Source organism: Nilaparvata lugens, chromosome 5, assembly GCF_014356525.2.
Source record: "Nilaparvata lugens isolate BPH chromosome 5, ASM1435652v1, whole genome shotgun sequence".
NCBI classification, from domain to species: Eukaryota; Metazoa; Arthropoda; class Insecta; order Hemiptera; family Delphacidae; genus Nilaparvata; species Nilaparvata lugens.
In genome coordinates, this window is record NC_052508.1 from 22097237 (window position 1) to 22111711 (window position 14475).

Consider the following 14475-nt stretch of genomic DNA (forward strand, 5'->3'; position numbering starts at 1 on the left):
GTTCTCAGGTTCTCCATCAGCACTTCGACAACTCTGCACTGTTACTCAGCTCTTATCGAGGACATAGAATTTCACTCTGTATTTCTAGTTATAAATCCAAAATTTATGCTTCTCCTTGTACCTGAGATAGATAGATTGACAAACACTATTGTGGTATAATTTATGATTTAGACTGTGATATTGAAGTGTGCAGAAGAATATTAGAGCAATATGATGGCAAAAATGAACAAATATTTTTTATATATTATGTGATGGAATAATGTGTCAAATTAATAATCTATTATTGAACAAGATAACGAGTAATCTGGTTATGTTGGTAGTATCTGGTTATTCATAAAATGAATGGCCTGTTCGAACTACTATATTTTCACCATCTTTCATTTTTATCAAAGCGTGGCAGCTCTCTATATTTTTATCATCTAATATGTATTCACAATATTTACTTTTTATTTATTTTATTTATTTATGGAGACAACAGGTTACCCCTAATGTGTCTCCTTCACAAATACAACAATACAAGATTATTATACAATGAGCAATGTAACTTACAATTGCAATAATGTTAAAAGAAAAACACTATAGAAATACAAGAGAAGGAAAAAATAGATGTATACAAGAAAATTATCATAAAACGGAATATAGAAATGAAAAGATTCTAAAATTAGAATAAAAATGTTACAAAGAATGGATATTCTTTGCATTTTTGCATTCAATATTACCTGGAAATCAATATAGTATGATAAATGGATCAATCACTTTATATAATTATTATTAGTACAAGAAAGTAGTAATGAATTTGAAGACTTGAATGTCTCAGGTGTTTCGTGGATGGGTAAGACTGCTTGAGCCGTGGTTCTAACTCAGAATTATTACTGAGTCACTTTGATCAATGTAATGAACCACAGTAAGTACAAAGTATGGCAGAGAAACGCAATAATCCTGCTCACTTTCGAATGACCTTTACTGGACATGGTTCAGTAAAAATGATCAATTTTTACAAACCTTTCGAATTATACTACTACTATGTAGACATTATTCACTACTTATGTTCGAAGAATATGTTTTGGAGATGACGTTCATTGGATATGAGGATGGGATACCCCCCCACCGAAATGAAACCTGAATTTTTTCGTGACTGAAATACCCACAAAATTAGCATCTAATGCCATATTTTCGTTCTATTGTACTATGTTAAGTCGATAAATATATAAGGGATGAGAGAATATCACTGCAAATTGCATAGCAATGGTAATAATAATATCGGGGCACCGAGGCTCCGCTCTGGAGTACAAAAGCATATCAAATTTATCACGAAAGAAGAAATTATAATATATTTATACTTCATACAGGAAGGTTCTATCCAATCACAGTAGATTGAGATGAATTCCCAGAGGAATGCAAAATTTCTCTCACAAAAGCCGGTTAAATTTTAATCCTGATTAATTTCACGTGAACCAAATCAGAAAAGACCATTTCGAAAAGATAGCTTATCTGATTGGTTCTACTGGAATTTATCAGGATTAAAATTTAACTGGCTATTGTACAGCCGGCACTAAGTACCTGATTGAATGATTACAAAAGTTCAACAGCTGAGTCATAATTTTGTCTCAGTCCCACACACATGCACTCGCTCACTCACTTCCATCATCAACAGACGTCGAAATCATCAGCAGTTTTTACAAGGTCTTTCAATGTTCTTCAGCGAGTTTTCCCAGGGATGAAACCTAGTGCGATCGAATTTTTATATTATAAACCTACTATGTTCTGAATTTCGTGAGAATTGTTAGAGACGTTCTCGAGATCCGGTGAAATACAAACATATAAACATCTAAACATTTAAACATCAAAAACATCTAAACATCCAAAAATCCAAACATCTAAACTTCTAAACAGAAATTGCTAGTTTAAAAGTATAGATAGATGAGCTATTTTCTTTCTTATAGACAGTGAGTGGTCTAGTGCGTTGGGACTAGATAGCAGGGGATAGAGAAGCTACAGATACGTTACATTTGAGTTATTGTTTCTGGAGATATATTATCGTAGAGTATTGCTGAAAGTCAGGAAGATAGCCTTTAAATTGGAATGAAACTTTTAAGATTATGTTCATATTGAGTTATGACATTTTTTAATTTAAATTTTCAGACTCTGTTTTCTTATGTCATTAAGGCTTTTGAATGATTTAGTAAATTTTTTATGATAGAAATCTTAATAGATGAAGAAGAAAGTTTTCTTCTCCAGGAAATTAATATTAATGAATGTTCAAATTTTAATACAATTTAAATTATTTTCTATGTGTCTACTAATTTTATTTAATAAAGGTGAATCTTATAAGGCAAACATTATCTTTCCTCAAAGTGAAATTTTCAATATTTTTTTCTTTTATTGTGTTATAAAGTGTCTTGTTTTATTAGGTGATAAATCCTAATTTCAGTTGATACTAGTTTTTGGACTTGTATTTGTAGGTAAATCAAATCATAAACTCTGGAATGTTCATTTTTAATTAAGGTTCTGAGCAGTTTTGGGCGAATTCCCGTTATTTACACTTGGATTGCGTCCTATAGTTCATAAATAATAAATAAAATAAATGTTGGCTGGCGCACAAGTTTCCAACAATACTAGTCGAGCTACTATATGAAAATTAAATTTGATTTTGCAAATCAAACGAAAAATATCATAAAAGTTAACATCATAATTGATGAAGTATTCATGAATTTCTACAATTGAGTATTGAGCTATTCGGGTATGAGCCTGTAGTGATTTTCTTCAAGTTGTACATAATGAGAAATGTATACATCCAACTATCGAATTGTAATAAATCTAGGAAATGGGTTGCTTAGACTTGATTATTATTACCGCATTCATGAACATGCATTATCAATGAGTATGATAAATATATGATTGATGAATTTGATACTGGATCAGGCTTCGATTATAGTTGAACTTCACAAAGACGAATCGGGGGAGTTATAGACTATTGAATTTGTCGAAGCGGTTCTTGGCCAACCAACTTGAATCGACGTCCGCCACATTCAGTCCCTCAATTATCGTCGGGTCTATTGCTGCTCTGATCGATCGCCAACTTCAAACAGAAATCTCGGTTTGACCAGCCTTGGTTGTAAGAGGGGTTAGATTGACCGTGGGAAAATCTAATGACTTCCACAAATTGCAATTTACGGACTTTGGCAACAAGTGACTCTGAGTGCTGTTCTCAGGTTCTCCATCAGCACTTCGACAACTCTGCAATGTTATTCAGCTCTTATCGAGGACATAGAATTTCACTCTGTATTTTTAGTTATAAATCCAAAATTTATGCTTCTCCTTGTACCTGAGATAGATAGATTGACAAACACTATTGTGGGATAATTTATGATTTAGACTGTGATATTGAATTGTGCAGAAGAATATTAGAGCAATATGATGGCAAAAATAAACAAATATTTTTGATATATTATGTGATGGAATAATGTGTCAAATTAATAATCTATTATTGAACAAGATAACGAGTAATCTGGTTATGTTGGTAGTATGTGGTTATTCATAAAATGAATGGCCTGTTCGAACTACTATATTTTCACCATCTTTCATTTTTATCAAAGCGTGGCAGCTCTCTATATTTTTATCATCTAATATGTATTCACAATATTTACTTTTTATTTATTTTTTTTATTTATTTATTTATGGAGACAACAGGTTACCCCTAATGTGTCTCCTTCACAAATACAACAATACAAGATTATTATACAATGAGCAATGTAACTTACAATTGCAATAATGTTAAAAGAAAAACACTATAGAAATACAAGAGAAGGAAAAAAATAGATGTATACAAGAAAATTATCATAAAACGGAATATAGAAATGAAAAGATTCTAAAATTAGAATAAAAATGTTACAAAGAATGGATATTCTTTGCATTTTTGCATTCAATATTACCTGGAAATCAATTTAGTATGATAAATGGATCAATCACTTTATATAATTATTATTAGTACAAGAAAGTAGTAATGAATTTGAAGACTTGAATGTCTCAGGTGTTTCGTGGATGGGTAAGACTGCTTGAGCCGTGGTTCTAACTCAGAATTATTACTGAGTCACTTTGATCAATGTAATGAACCACAGTAAGTACAAAGTATGGCAGAGAAACGCAATAATCCTGCTCACTTTCGAATGACCTTTACTGGACATGGTTCGGTAAAAATGATCAATTTTTACAAACCTTTCGAATTATACTACTACTATGTAGACATTATTCACTACTTATGTTCGAAGAATATGTTTTGGAGATGACGTTCATTGGATATGAGGATGGGATACCCCCCCACCGAAATGAAACCTGAATTTTTTCGTGACTGAAATACCCACAAAAATTAGCATCTAATGCCATATTTTCGTTCTATTGTACTATGTTAAGTCGATAAATATATCAGGGATGAGAGAATATCACTGCAAATTGCATAGCAATGGTAATAATAAATATCGGGGCACCGAGGCTCCGCTCTGGAGTACAAAAGCATATAAAATTTATTACGAAAGAAGAAATTATAATATATTTATACTTCATACAGGAAGGTTCTATCCAATCACAGTAGATTGAGATGAATTCCCAGAGGAATGCAAAATTTCTCTCACAAAAGCCGGTTAAATTTTAATCGTGATTAATTTCACGTGAACCAAATCAGAAAAGACCATTTCAAAAAGATAGCTTATCTGATTGGTTCTACTGGAATTTATCAGGATTAAAATTTAACTGGCCATTGTACAGCCGGCACTAAGTACCTGATTGAATGATTACAAAAGTTCAACAGCTGAGTCATAATTTTGTCTCAGTCCCACACACATGCACTCGCTCACTCACTTCCATCATCAACAGACGTCGAAATCATCAGCAGTTTTTACAAGTATGAATAAATCCTTTCAATGTTCTTCAGCGAGTTTTCCCAGGGATGAAATTTTATATTCGATGCGATCGAATTTTTATATTATAAACCTACTATGTTCTGAATTTCGTGAGAACTGTTAGAGACGTTCTCGAGATCCGGTGAAATACAAACATATAAACATCTAAGCATTTAAACATCAAAAACATCTAAACATCCAAACATCTAAACTTCTAAACAGAAATTGCTAGTTTAAAAGTATAGATAGATGAGCTATTTTCTTCCTTATAGACAGTGAGTGGTCTAGTGCGTTGGGACTAGATAGCAGGGGATAGAGAAGCTACAGATAGCACTTCAAAGTTATAGTTCACTTTTTACCATCTATTATCATGAAGAAATTCAATATAGCTTATATTGCTCTAGTTGATTAAGGTTTATTCAGTTTCATGCATATCATTAAACAAAGCTTAAACAGCTTCTTCTTGAGAGTAGCCCCGAGAATTTCACAGTTATGATGAAGGAGCCCAGTTTCTACCATGGACAGGAGGGACACATGTAAAAAGTCATGTAAATTAGAAAAAAATGTTAATCAAGTTGAAACTAAGCCCATAAAGTTGGTTGAAATAGTGATTTATTGGAGCCAAAATAAGAATTCTAGCTTGTAATCTATTAATGAGTAGGCCGTCTGCAAAATCATTATTTTTTTAACAATTGAATGACTAATAAAATTCTACTCAATTCCATTCTATTTTGTTATTTAATCAAAAACCCATATGCTGATAAAATTTTCAAGGGAAAATCAAAATAATAAGTGGCCTACTGATCACCAAAAAAACTTGAATGGAATGTTTGTTTTCAAGTGGAGATTGCGTAAAATCGCACCAAATTGAAGGTATTTTTTTTAAATATTCCATACCCCCTACACCTCCCGGTGTTGCCATCATAGTTCACGTGCTTTCTACTCTAATGTTATGATCCCCACCCGAAATTTTTTTTGGCTACGCCACTGCTTGCTGATTCTTCTTCCAGCATAATATCCTTATTAAGAGGGATCTCAAATCAACTTATTGGACGACCATTAAACATCACCATAATCTTGGAATATATTATAGGAGCATGATCTGTCGAAACCATTTCTCTCTTTTTCACTTGACGCATTTCATGTTCTGGGAAAGGGAAAGGAAATATTTGAAGATAACGCACCGATGCTACAGATATCCCTAAATAAAAATAAGGTGACAGTGTCAAGTTCCTTTAGTTATAATGTGTAAAATATTATCTATCCATGTGGGGGTTTTTGAAATCAGGAGTCTTGATAACAAACTATTGAACGGTAGAATTTCATTTCTCAATGTATTGAATCTGCTATGCCAAGTGAATATTGGAGACAGTCGTGCATAGCTTCAAAGGGAGGATCCAAAGTTGTATTGAGCAGGATATCAAGAATATTTTTAGCCCAATAATATATTTTAAACCTGACCAAAAAAATGTAAATTCCAAAAAAACATTGGCTAAGGTATTGATGCTGAATTCTATGATTTTTGTCGAACCGTCTCCCTTTCATTCAATTGTCAAAAGTATCCTCTACTCCATCCACCAGGATTGGCCAAGCTTTCGAGCAAGGAATTGGAGACTTACAGCAATATTCCACGTTGGAAATGTTCTCTTATCAATATATCACTTATTTCATGATAGTATATTATAAATAATATCCTAGTGATTTTGAGATCCATTTTATGTTTTCCTCACATTTTCAAGACCTCTCTTGTTCTATACGTTATCAACAACATTCATTACACAGATTTGTTTTATTATGTCCTTCATTCACATAATCCATCCACAAACATAATTTTCCAATTTTAATTTCACTCATTTTTGGGTTTTTAATGATAAAGATGGTCGATTGGGAAAACAAACCGCCTTGTTTGAGAGACCATCAAATAGTATATAGGAGGAATTGTGGTTTTTTCTATTCCAAGAGATGAAGAACTGGCTCTGACATAAATGGTAGCTAAAACACGGCCTCAAAGAGAATGTGAATTGGGGCAAAATACAATACTTCTACTTTTCCAGCAATGACCAAAAGCGGGACAATATTCCCAGGAAATTCCCCCATATTGCGGTCAATGAGAAGTGTAAGCTTTCCAAAACCGTTGGTAGGCTGTGAGTGACAGATCTATACAATGAAATTGTACAACACCCTATACATGTCTCGTCTGTATTTCTTCCAGTATGAATTATTTAACAAACCCAACATCACTGCAACGAATTTTCAATATCATCATCAGTATGGTAGTATCATCAAGATACTGTATTCAGAAGGTGTTTCGGCATATTCTGTCAAATTAATTGAAACTCACTGCACTGTTTCAATTTAGTACTGTATTCAGTATATATATAACTGAATTCATAGACAGAAAACATTAATAGATGCCATATTACCATTTATTTCTCAGGGAAAGTCATGAATGTAGCAAATACAGCTCCATTCACGAGCTACAAAGATAATCATCTTCTCTTAAAAAAATGGGTGTCCAAAAATCACTTGGTGGGACGGTGCTAAGAGCTTTGGGATTCACTGCACTATTTCAATATAATTATGTACTGTATATCAGTATATTATTCTTATATTTCAGTATATATAACTGAATTCATAGACAAAAAATATTAATAGATGCCATATAGCCATTTCTATATCAGGGGAAGTCATGAATGTAGCGAATACAGCTTCATTCACGAGCTACAATGATATTCATCTTCTCTTAAAAAATGGCGGTCCAAAAATCACTTGGTGTGACGGTGCTTGGAACTTTGGGACCAATACTTTTTGAGACTTGAGGGTTCCGACATAAGAGAGGATGGGTCTTTGCAGGCAGAATCAGGTGTCTTCAACAGATGGTTCTAGACATTACTCTTCAACACGAAGGCGTTGAACACGTATTATAAGCGAGTCAGTTGCAGGCCTAATCAACTATATACAGAGTGAGTCATATGTATGGAAACCCTTCATTGAGTTGAAGACTGTTGTACTGTAGATATAATACTTCAACTTTAAGGATAAGTTATTGGTCGAATACTCCACCTATTGATGTACAACTGAATTTCAACCCTTCATAAGGGGTGACTTAGGGGTTGTAACTCGAATGAAACAAGAAAGGGCCTTTTTAAAACAAGAAAGATGGCATCAATAAAAATGTTTTATGATATCTGTATCTAAAATGGCAGTTGATTGAAGTTTCAATTTTTCGAGAAATCAGGGGTTGCAACTCAAATATTTTAAATCTGAACACCCATTGTGTGGTACATTATTTCAAAGGCCTTTTTAAACCAAGAAAGATGACATCAGTAAAAATGTTCTGTGATATTTGTATCAAAAATAGCGGCTGATTGAAGTTTCGAGTGAAAACTATAACTTCAATCAGCCGCCATTTTGGATACAAGTACCATACAACATTTTTATTGATGTCATCTTTCTTGTTTTGAAAAGGCCTTTGAAATTATGATCTACACAATGGGTGTTTACATTTGAAATATTCAACCCCCAAGTACCCCCAAGTCACCCCCTTATGAAGAGTTGAAATTTAGTTGTACGTTAAAAGGTGGAGTATTCGACCAATAACTTATCCTGAAAGTTATAGTATTATATCCACAACAGTCTTCAACTTATTGGAGGGTTCCCATACATATGACTAGCTCTGTATATGAATATTCATCAAATTAATATACTGAATATATTTTATTCTTTCAGATTCTAAAATTGAACTATTATTCAAGAACAAGAACCAAGATCTAATAACATGTTGGAAAGTAGGCTTTCTGAAGATGTTTGTAATAAGAATAGATAATTTATCTACTCAGTACAAAGAGACATTCCTAAAAATGAATCTATGTATGGTTTTCTTCCAGTAAAAGAAGCGTGTGAACCTGTCGAAAGGGCCAACTATTGTTTGCTAATCACCTCGCTGGTAGAGACTCCAGACTAGGTCCCAAAATTCCTCTTTTCCCTAGTTGGTCCCAAAATTCCTGGTTCCAAAGTTCCAGTCACCGTACACTACTACTGTATTTTCTGGAAGGTAATGCTTGTTCCAGATTATAAGTGGATTGTAGAATACCACTGACTATACTGTTATCTATTTCAGTATTATGGAGATATGGAGATGGGAATTCTAAAAAAAAAATGATAAAATAGAGAAATAAATAGGAAAGATGGAGCTCCTTCTTCCTTCCTCCACAAACTCTGTTTCTAGTCCTGACTCACTCATGGTTGTAATTAATAAATCACGATCACATCGGATGATCGAGAATTAATTAGAGCGACAAAATTCAAGCGACAGTGGAAACACCCCGCAAGTTGAATGATTGATTATGGGAAGTGCGCACAAAGCTGGATTTATCACAATGCTTGTGGGGTCTACACAGCAATTACACGGACAGTGGAGCGTGGAACAATACAGGTCAAATGAACAGGGCTGTGATTGGACGACAATACGAGCTCGCGTCTACAAATCGAATCTCATTAGTCTGTTGTCTACTCGAACAATAATAATCAATGAGTTGATCAAGTGGTGGAGGAAAAATCGTCAGTAGCTGTGCCATAACCTTCGCTCTCCTCTTCTATGATAGGTAATAAAGAAACACAAAACTGTTCATTTAATAATGTCGAGCACCTCAGCACCTTATTTAGTAGGATCCTATTGCACAGCACAAATGGTGTACAACAGCAATAAAAGCTACTTTCAAAAGTGGGAACAGTATAATATGGTGTTATACCTTTTGTGACACGTAACGAAGAAACGTTATCTGGATTAAAAACGCGAGCTCAAAATATATTATTTAAAACGCGATAGAATTTCATACATTACAACGACACCACGCTATTTCCCAGAACAGGTTTGCATTGTTTTAATTATCTTGTCAGGAAAGATTAATTCAAAAACGCCTGGGATGCAGCACATAGGATCAGTTCCAGCCCTTATTCGAGTTTAATTGGTGTATGGTCAGAGCAAACGCTTCGAACCTCTGTGAACGTGGAAATAATGGACCAACTGAACACGAGAACAAGCAATTTATTTGTAAAAGCCAGATTGCATTACAAAATTATATTGCTAAAATTAGTTGATATAATCATAAGCTAACGTATGATGACTCTCTAGTATTATTGTTTTCAATGCTACTTGAAAATTATGATACATTATGAACAATAATCAGTCTAGTCTCCAACATGTTTGTTTAGATTCTATTTCGACCTGTTTTTCAAAATAATGATCTCCTTCATCGTGGGATATATCTCTGAATCATGAATTCACGCTTATAATTTTAGGTTATTTAACAACAATATGTTGTGAGGGATAACTAGTGTTTCCATGGGGGTAAATGAAATTAATAATGCAGTGAGAGAGGACGACAATTTCTAATCTCTTCAGATTAGAATAGAGCAATACTTATAGTTGATAGCATTCATTTAATTCGTACATTATGAGAAATAATGATGTTTTGAATGTGGATTTATGTTTTCATAGTTACTAATAAATTATAGTTTGAGAACTATCCATTTTGTTGCATGAATGAGTTCAACTCGCAATCACAAGAGTATTCTAACACTATTTTCCAGCTATTGCCTTTGTGACCGGTGGAGGTATTTTTAACCCTACACCACACCTGACATCCGTTTTGGTAGAGAGTTAGTGGGGAGGATATTTTTAATATTCTTCCAAAGAATGGACATTGATATGTCCAAAGCTCCGCCAATTTATGTAGATGCATAACAATATAATTATCTATAGTTCTTATATTACAAATTACTTTTTCATATCATATACAGTTCAATAATTATTTTCTTAGTCTATATTATGTAAATTCATCTATAATTTTGCTGTATTGTAAGCTATTGTATATAAGTGTATAAGCCAGTATATATTGTAATCTACATAAATAAAGTACTCAATCAATCAATCAATCAATCAATCAATCATCTACCGGTATTTGAATCCTTGATTGGTTGGGAGCTTTTAGTGGATTCGTTCATTCAAATGCACAGATTATAATCATTAACTAATTGTCACCTATTCTAGCAGCTAGCAACTACGAGTCAGGAACTTCAATGAAAAATACTAATAAAATTTAACTTCAGGTTTATTGAACTCATTAACGAATCAATAGAAATCATGTCAAATTTTCCAACAGAGTTACTCAGTAACTGATTCAGAAAAAGAGGGTATATTCAATTAATTCAATCTATACATTTTGGGAACCTGCTAACTTGCTGCAACTAAATTCGGGCCTCAGTCATTCTATGAAACAAATTTGAGCTTAATAAGAAAAACAACAAAAGTTCGGCACTCACCATTTTAACAATATTCAAACTTGGACTCTTCAGAAACACTCACATACGCTTTAATAAAACTCACTATACTTGAACTCACACGCACAAATAATTTTCTGATTCTACTCCTACTAACTATATAAAATTTGGTTTCCTATTCATCTAGATAAAAATTACTGATAGCTGGAAACTTAACATTTTGTCCCTCTGAATGGGAAATGGGCCCAATCAGAGGACCGAGGCTCGCACACCGTTACATGTTTTCCCAGTTACGTCTCAATTCTAACTGTGGCCTTTTCACTGAAAATTATTCCCCCTCCACGAGCGTTGAGCATAACTTCCAGTGGAAAAGCCAAAGCTGCAAAAAGGTCAATGCTTGTACAATTTTTCAAATACAGTGGCTTTTTCAAACAAGACAGAGTCGATTCTCACACTAAAAACGCAGGGTTCAACAAACAGTAAAATCAAAGTTCATTCCAGTTCAAAAACCTGGAAAACAATATAAGATACACAAAAAAAAACTACAATACTACTCTCTCAATATCACACTATCACACCTTCTTTGAAGGAAATTCCATCAAATTCATCATTCTTCCCACTCGAACCGTATTCTATCAATATTATAAAGTTGATCTGGTAATGCATCTGTAACTATAATGCTTCTGGTATTACCGATCATGATAATTAGTTTTGTTATTAGAGGAAAATTATAATGTGGGTAGTAAGAAGATTAATTCAGGGTAGTACGAATTATTAATGCAAAATAAGCATGTACAATCTAGTCTCGTGACACTACTCAGTTCCTCAATTCTTGTATGCTCAATATCAACGTGAAACTGCAACAATTCCAATTCACCAGCATTTCAAGGAGAAGTTCAATATTTCAAAGCTGTAAAATGAGTTCTGGAGGAGATAGGGACAGAAAGGCTGTAAAAGATCAATGTGTATTTTGCCCTCGAGTATGAAGACTGAAAAACTAGACCGAGTTCGAGTAAGCATCATTGTTTATGACTTCGACAGATGAAAAGCAGAACAAAAAACGTTTCTAGTGCAGCTGTACAAGCAAAAATTCCACATACAAAAACACGGTGGCTCCAGCTTTTCATCCTTTCTCAGCTCTTCCTTTCTCCTCCTCCTCCATCCTACTTCCATCTCCATCGTATATAAATTATGCGCCCTGAAGAAAGCTGCATATAATGGCGCATGAAGAAAGGACCTAATTAGATAAGCATCAAGGAGATGCTAACGCAAATAAAAAAACCGTTTTTCTCTCTTGCCAGAGAAATTTCAATCTTCCCAAAATGAGCCCCGCGCCACCAGAAAACCAACATCTCATTTCAAAATTATGAGACTGACTGTTTTGAAAAGAAACTTTTTTCCATTTCTTAACTGTATTCATCTCGTACCCATCCACTCTCAATTCTGATGGTCGAATCCATTCAAGTAATATAATATCAAAATTGATAATAATTCAAGTACGTTATTGGATTATATCCACCAGTATTGTGAAATCATTTCGGATTTTCAATAACTGTATTAGGCTATTTCATTTCATGAACTATCAATAACTTTGATGGAACGCACTATTTCTCTGTATTTAATTTGAAGTTAGAAATTTATTTTCATTTGGCCATTTTTACTCACTCAATAGCTCGAAACAAAAAAAAACATATCATATTCTCTAGATTGTAAGTTGAAACTAACAGTTATATTGGGTTTCTCCAACAATTGAAACAATACTCATGTGAATCCTTAAGTTTTATTCATCAGTTACTGTACTCTCTCTTTGAATGATTGATTCTAGTATTTTAGTTGTTCTAATGAGTCAGATTATTCGTGAATTCTCATCAATTTCAGTTTTCAAACCCTCATTGAGAATGGAAGCTTCTGGATAAAATGAAATAGGAAAATATAGTATTTTTTGCTACTTATTCTGTGCTACTGTCAAGCCTATGGATTATTAGGATAAATGTTCCACAAAATGATTCTTGTACTCCAGTCAAGTTCAGATGATACAACTGCAGTATTCTCATACAAAATAAGGATTACTTCCAGAATTGGAAACAGTTAGCGTTGTTGGTGGGAGATTGAACGCCCACAGACAAACGGTCTTACTTAGGGGATGGAAATCGCTCAAAGTTTAACCAAACAATAATCTCAGACTTCTCTGCTTAGTTGCTGAATCAAAGGCTTTTGAAAGGTATTACTTGCTTAGTTTGTGTATTAAATTCAAGACTACTGCACAGTATGCATGAACATATGCCACACGAGGTGGATGCATCAAATTTGCATCTCACAAAATTGCTTCAGTTGCCAGGAAAGTGTGACTCGTGTACTCGAGCAAACTTCAGCGCAGCGTAGCTCAGAGTTTGAGGCGAGCTCCAAGCGAGTCGAGTAAATAAATTATCAACCGATATAGGCTACTAACCTGTACACATGTTTTGCATTCGCAAAGTGAATTCCAAATGGTGCAAACTCAAATTGATGATGAAGCCGATTCCAAAGTTCAACGTGTTCTACATGGATCCAGAATCCAGCAATAGTTTTGCGTTGAACAGAATCATTATGTTATAAAAGTGTACGACTGAATAGCTTTTGAAAAATTATCCTCCAACAATGATTAGCTAGCTACTCTTGAATCCAACTTGAGTAATAGCCTATTGTCATAGTTTTAAATATTGTAAAGTATTCAAGATTTGCCAAATTTTCTATATTTTTGACATCATTGAGATGTTAGAGAGATCTTGGAATGTGTTAAAAATAATTTACCGTATTTATAATGCGGTATGAAAAGTGAGTATCAACTTACATCCACATCACTATGTGATGAGATATTCAACTTCAACCATAAGCCTGTGTAGGCAGTTTACTAATCCCCATAACATACTCATCTTGAAATATTGCAAATATGACAACCTACAAAGTAAATTCACAGACATAATAAGAGGCTTATTATACAGAGCCACAGATGTGGCCAAATATAAAAGCACAGGAAAAACTTACGTGCTATAAGACAAAACAAGAAGAAGCCGCTCAAGTAGTCTCTTGATCTCATATTCCCTGGAAGAAAAAATACATTCATTATTGAATACATAATACGAGTGAATACATAATAATACCATCCAATGAAAATTCAAAGTAATTATAATGTTTTCATGTTTTTGTTCGCTGCTTGTCGACTTTTCTCTCAACATCAACCTATCGGAATTCAAAATTATAACTATAGAGCTCATATTATCAGCTATATCTTGTGGAAAGTAGAAATTGTTTATTGTTG

The 14475-nt window shown here is 33.7% G+C and overlaps 1 protein-coding gene across 1 annotated transcript in view; it reads right to left on the reverse strand.

Moving 5' to 3' along the window:
• Window positions 1-14475, reverse strand: part of LOC111051086 — a 111656-nt gene that overhangs the window by 83613 nt on the left and 13568 nt on the right. Inside the window, exon 2 of the mRNA XM_039427941.1 lies at window positions 14202-14258. Coding sequence (XP_039283875.1) covers window positions 14202-14253 — 52 coding nt within the window. The 5' untranslated portion in view covers window positions 14254-14258. The remainder of the gene's footprint in view (window positions 1-14201; window positions 14259-14475) is intronic.